We start from the raw sequence: 5,881 nt of genomic DNA, 5'->3' as shown, positions 1-5,881 counted from the left end.
TCAATAAGACCTACCATGTCATGCCCTTTTTAAAATAATAGTCCATCCTCACCCCAAGCCTTCCTTACTTTCTATATCCTGCTCAGTTTTCTTTTACAGCACTGCTAACAAATATAATTTGCTTACTTATTATGTTTATTGTCTAGGAAGAAGGAAATTATCCAAGAGTCCTGCTGCAGACAAATTAAGCAACGGCTGAGGATGGAAGGCAGTGGGGCTGGGGAAAAACGAGGGAAACAGAGGAAGTGCAAACAGGGAGAAGATGCTTGCAACATTTATAACTGGTTAAGGATTAATATCCAGAATACATTAAAAAAAAAACCTTTAAACCAATGTTGAAATGTTTAAGAAAGCAAACTACCTGTAATAGTTTTTTATTACAGCTGTAACAAATTACCACAAACTTAGTAGCTTTTTAAAACAACAAAATTTATCACCTTACAGTACTGGAGAAGAGAAATCCAAAATGGGTCTCACTGGGTTAAAATCAAGGTGTCAGCAGGGATATGTTCCTTCTCTAGGGAAGAATCCTTTTCCAACTTCCTAGAGGCTGCCCATATTCCTTGGATTTTGAACTCCTTTCATCTTCAAAGTCAGCAATTGCATCACTGGGACTTGTGCTTCCATCATCACATCTCTGACTCTTCTATCTTCCTCATTCACTTCTATCTCCCTCATTCGCTTATAAGGACTCTTGTGATTATAGGGGACCCACCATGATAATCTCCCCATCTCAAGATCCTTAATCACACCTGCAAAGGACCTGCAAAGTCCTTTTGTCATGTAAGGTAACACAGCCACAGGTTCTGGGTGAACATCTTTGGGAGGCCATTATTCTACTTACCACACAATACAAAAGAAAAATAGACAAAAGAAGCATTTCATGGAGGAGGAAATACATACAAAATTCATATTCATCAGGGAATATGCAAATTTAAATCACAATGAAATACCATCACACATGCATCAGATCAGCAAAAATGTTTTAAACTAACCACCAGGCATTGGTGGGAATGAAGAGCAAAGGGAACCCTCAGGCACTGCCAAAGGAGTATAAATTGGTATATAACCCCTTTGGAAAACAATTTGGCAAGGTTGAACATGCATATACTTTACAACTCAGTAATTCTACTCCAGGAAGTATGCTATAAACTATTTGCATATGCGCAACAGGAAACGTGTATAAGATTCTTAATGGCAGGGCTGCTAAAAATAGTCCTTCCAAAAAATCCAAGAGGAAAATGGATTAATAGTCAAACAATGGAATATTATGCGATAGGAAAAAAGCTGTAATCACAGCCACATGTAACAAACTCCGTACAGTGTGATGTCTTCTATGCAACATTTCTCAGGGTGTTGTCACTTTGCATACAAGCTTCAGTATGTATACAGATTACCTGAGGATCTTGTTAAAATGCAGATTCTGATTCTGTAGGTCAGGAATGGGGCCTGAGATTCTGCATTTTTCCTTTCTTTCTCTTTCTTTTCTTTTTCTCTCTTTCTTTCCTTTTTTTTTTTCTGAGACAGAGTCTTGCTCTGTTGCCTGGCTAGAGTGCCCAGCTGTCAGGCTAGCTCAGGGCAAACTCAAACTCCTGACCTCAAGGGATCCACTCGCCTCGGCCTCCCAGGGTGCTAGGATTACAGGCATGAGCCACGGCGCCCGGCCAAAATTAGTTCTTTTTAAACAAAAAGAGATACGCACAAAATTTAGTAGAGGAGAGACCTTTACTTCTGGGAAGAAGGAATGGCTGGTATAGGTATATGAAATGGTCCTGGTGATGTTTTCTTAAACCGACTGTTAGATTCATGAGTATTCATTATACTTTATAACGTACGTACACTTTTTTCCAGGTATCAGTATATTTTAAAAGACAATGGAAAGCATACGAAATAAAACAAAATCATCAGCTAAGAAGCTAGGTGGCGTCAAAGGTCTGGGCAAAAAGGCGTTAGGCCCGCAGCGTTACACTCAGAAGTAAACAGATGTAACTAGCAGAAACAGCGTTAAATGTGTTACTTCAGTACTCGGTGACCACAAATCCACCACGTCAGGCTAATTCGTCTGAGCCCAAACTTAAGGGTTACGACTTGCATTTACAGTTCAAGTTTCCCAAACTCGCCAGTTTTTATGAATTGACTCTCTTGTTAACACAGATTTCCAGACGGCTCCCCAGTAGATCCCAATTCTGTGCGTCTGGGAAGAGGCCTGGTTATCAGTATTTCACGGGTTCGGTGCCGCCCTGTTCTACTCGGCAAAGAGAAACCTCTCCGCCCGCCTGGTAAAGGACCTGACGCTGGCGGGCGTCGGGAACTGCTTCGGCAGCCCGGGACGCCGGCTCCGGGAAGCACCCAACGGGGTGGTAGGAACACAATCAAACAAGCCTGTAATCACCCCTCTTCCCCGGAACTGGCCTCCTCAGCTCTTGCGGGAAGACACTCCTGGGAGTTCCCAAACAGCCTAAGAGGAAACTATTACCACACTACAGGATGCGCTCTTGGCTACCAAAAACCGCGAGAAGCCACCGCCGGCCCCACTCCCCACCGCCTTCCTTTAGTGCTTCTTCCCTCTCTCTGGGAGAACCCGAGGAGAAGACACGCGAGATACAGGCGCGGGGGCGTGGTCCCACTCTGACCAATGGAAAATGAGGGCGTGGCCCCGAGCCTTTCTTTCATTGGCCCAGGGTCCCAAGGCGCCCTGCCTGGGCGCGCCGCCGCGGAAGTCGCTCGAGAGCCTGAACGTGGTCTCTGGTTTAGGTCCGGCCACTCGGCTGCCGCCATCATGGTGCGGAAGCTTAAATTCCACGAGCAGAAGCTGTTGAAGCAGGTGGACTTCCTGAACTGGGAGGCGACCGACCACAACCTGCACGAGCTGCGAGTCCTGCGGCGCTATCGGGTGCAGCGGCGCGAGGACTACACGCGCTACAACCAGCTGAGCCGTGCGGTGCGCGAGCTGGCGCGGCGCCTGCGCGACCTGCCCGAGCGCGACCCGTTCCGCGTGCGCGCCTCGGCCGCGCTGCTGGACAAGCTGTATGCTCTCGGCCTGGTGCCCACCCGCGGCTCTCTGGAGCTCTGCAACTTCGTCACGGCTTCGTCCTTCTGCCGCCGCCGCCTGCCTACTGTGCTCCTCAAGCTGCGCATGGCGCAGCACCTCCAGGCTGCCGTGGCGTTCGTGGAGCAAGGCCACGTGCGCGTGGGCCCCGACGTGGTGACTGACCCCGCCTTCCTTGTCACGCGCAGCATGGAGGACTTTGTCACTTGGGTCGACTCCTCCAAGATTAAGCGGCATGTGCTGGAATACAATGAGGAGCGCGATGATTTCGATCTGGAAGCCTAGCGGGTCTCCCTCTCCCCGTGGTTGCTGTTTACAGATGGGAACACTGAGGCCTGATGCTGGAGATTCTGGGAGGGTGTCAGCCAGTCGTAGGTTTTTACTAACTTCAACTGCAGGCCATGCAACAGAGCCAAGGGAGGTGCGTCCCTGTTTCCCAGGAAATTCTCTTAGAACTTGGACTACTGATAATTAAATGACTGTGCCTTGGGAAACACGGGGAAGTGGTTTTGTGCTGCCCTGGGTAATTGTTAACTTCTTGTGCCCGAAACATTGTAATGTGAAAGCAAGAACTACTCGCGCCATCCCCACCGCCCCATTTTCCTTTATCGTCTTGTAGCAGGACTGATTCACTTTATTTAACTCGAATTCTTGCGTCTGGCTGTGATTAAGCTGTGTACGGATAGACAATTTGGGCTCAAGTTTTCGTTAAATGGGTGAGACTTCAGTGTTCAGGGGGTCTCCTCCCTCGTTTAAAGGAATGCTTTCCTAATGCCAATAAATGGCCCAACTGCTTGTAAGTGCAACTTCTCTGTCTGATTTTCTTATATAGGGTCATATCTATACATCTTTCAGAACCCAAAGAAGAGGAATAGGGTCAGCAGTGACCTGCCTGTAGGTGACGTCTGCAACAGGGGCTCCATGTGGAGGATGCAGGATGTTCTACAGGACTGGGCAAATTTGTCACTTTACCAATCCCTTCCTTGGAATGAGTATTTTGGCAGAGCTCTTCCCCACAGGACTTCCTGTTGATATTCTAGCCTCAGGAAATACCATATTAGAGGGCTGAAGTGTTTGCTTGCCTAAGGAAATAATCACCCTGTAGCCTGGCCATCTGGCGGTTAGAAGTGGTTCAGGAGGTTTCTGGAAACTTGGATGTTCTTAGGAGTGGTGGAGAATTAGAATTAGACTACCAAGTTTTACCCCAGATTTCTAAAAAGAGAATAAATAGAATGCTGAGATTAGAGGATTGGCTTTTAGATGGGCCTTCTGTTCTCTGCTTTTGGCAAAGAAATGATGTGGGGAAGATAACATGGGATGATGATAATAGCAAGTGCTTCTATATGTCAGGTTTAGTTTTAAGTGCATTACACGTATTAACCCTTTTAAACTTCCTGACAATTCTAAGAAGCGGAGAATGCAATTCACCACTATTCAGATGAGGGAGCTGAGGCAGAGATGGGTCAAATTACCCAAGATTGCATAGCCACTAAGTGTTGGACTGGGATCATGCTCCCTTTTAACAGACTGTCAATGTCAGCACAACCAGCCCTCGGCAGTGTGCCAGAACTTAGAGTCTCTGAACTTGAGTTTACAAGCCAGCAGAGAAGAGCAGCAGCACTAGGCAATGGAATTGGTCTTGACATTATGCTACATAAAGATTTGAGCACGGAGCAAACATTGAACTGGGAGGTATTTAGGGAAAAGATATTCAAGATAAGAAGGGAACTAACATCATGGCCCTGTCTATGCTAAGGTGCCATTTACTCTTCCCGACAGCTCTGCAAGGTAGGTGGTGGTATCCATAACTTTTCACTTTAGGAAAAAATCAGAACAAGAACTTGTCTGAGGCTGAGATTCAGGTCCAGGCTCATGTGACTCCAAAGGTCATGTTCTTTTCAGTGCTATCTCTTTAGAGGTGGCAGGAGAGAGAATCCCACTCCCCAGCTCTGGTGGCTGGGCACAGTATCAGCTCATTTGGAAATGCATCCTCAGGGCTCCCAGGATTTTAGATCTCGTAGAGGAAGACTAAGGTGACTCTGCAAGGCAAGACCCACCCGCCCACCTCCTGTGGCCCTACAGCTCCCGCCAGACCCCACCAGGCATGGCTGACCCCACCAGGCATGGCAGATAGGTCAGCCGCTTTGGAGTAGTTGGAACCTGTGCCCATGGCCCAAGTAGATACAACCTCAAAATTTCTCTTGAAGGAAACTGGGTTTAGGAACTTAGAAGTAAAATGTAAGATTCTTTAGAATAAAGTCTTCTTTCTCCCTTTTTGGAGAAGATGTGAAAGAAATGACTTTCCAGGGCTGGGCACAGTGGCTCACATCTGTAATCCAAGCACTTTGGGAGGGTGAGGTGGGAGGAAGGATCACTTGAGGCCAGGAGTTCAAGACCAGCCTGAGCAACAGTGGTCTTAAAAAAATAGAAAAATTAGCTGAGTGTGGTAACACACGCCTGTAGTCTCAGCTCCTTGGGAGGCTGAGGCAGGAGGATCACTCTAGCCCAGGAGTTTGAAGGTGCAGTGAGCTATGATAATGGCACCGCACTCTAGCCCAGGAGACAGAGCAAGACCCTGTCACCAAAAAAAAAAACAGGGAAAAGAAAAAGGTTGACACAAAACTGGCTCCCCTGAGAAAAGATAGGACAAAAAGCTCAGTGAGCCAAGAATCATTTCTTCCCTAAATCTAATGAGTCAAAGAAAGGTCGGCTTTCCTCAGCCTCTAGAAGCCTGCTATACCATCCTAACTTAGGCCAGCTTCCTTGAAGGGTTCAAGTATGTAGATAATTGGAACAAAAGTTTTCTGGAACTGTGTGATGCCTTCCAGTGTT

General features: G+C 47.0%; 1 protein-coding gene across 1 annotated transcript; it reads left to right on the top strand.

Annotated features, from left to right (window-relative positions):
* Positions 1–1,942: 1,942 nt before the first annotated feature.
* On the top strand, positions 1,943–3,855 carry IMP3 (IMP U3 small nucleolar ribonucleoprotein 3). Its single transcript, XM_045532620.1, has one exon. The coding sequence runs from the start codon at positions 2,636–2,638 to the stop codon at positions 3,332–3,334; it is 699 nt and encodes a 232-aa protein (XP_045388576.1). The 5' UTR covers positions 1,943–2,635; the 3' UTR covers positions 3,335–3,855.
* The last annotated feature ends 2,026 nt before the right edge of the window (positions 3,856–5,881 follow it).

This window comes from Lemur catta, chromosome 1 (assembly GCF_020740605.2).
Source record: "Lemur catta isolate mLemCat1 chromosome 1, mLemCat1.pri, whole genome shotgun sequence".
Taxonomy (NCBI): domain Eukaryota; kingdom Metazoa; phylum Chordata; class Mammalia; order Primates; family Lemuridae; genus Lemur; species Lemur catta.
Note: the sequence above shows the minus strand (reverse complement) of the source record. Positions and strands in the feature narration are given on the sequence as shown.

Coding starts and splice junctions, on each gene's coding strand:
- IMP3 (XM_045532620.1), top strand. CDS start 2,636: ATGGAAAATGAGGGCGTGGCCCCGAGCCTTTCTTTCATTGGCCCAGGG.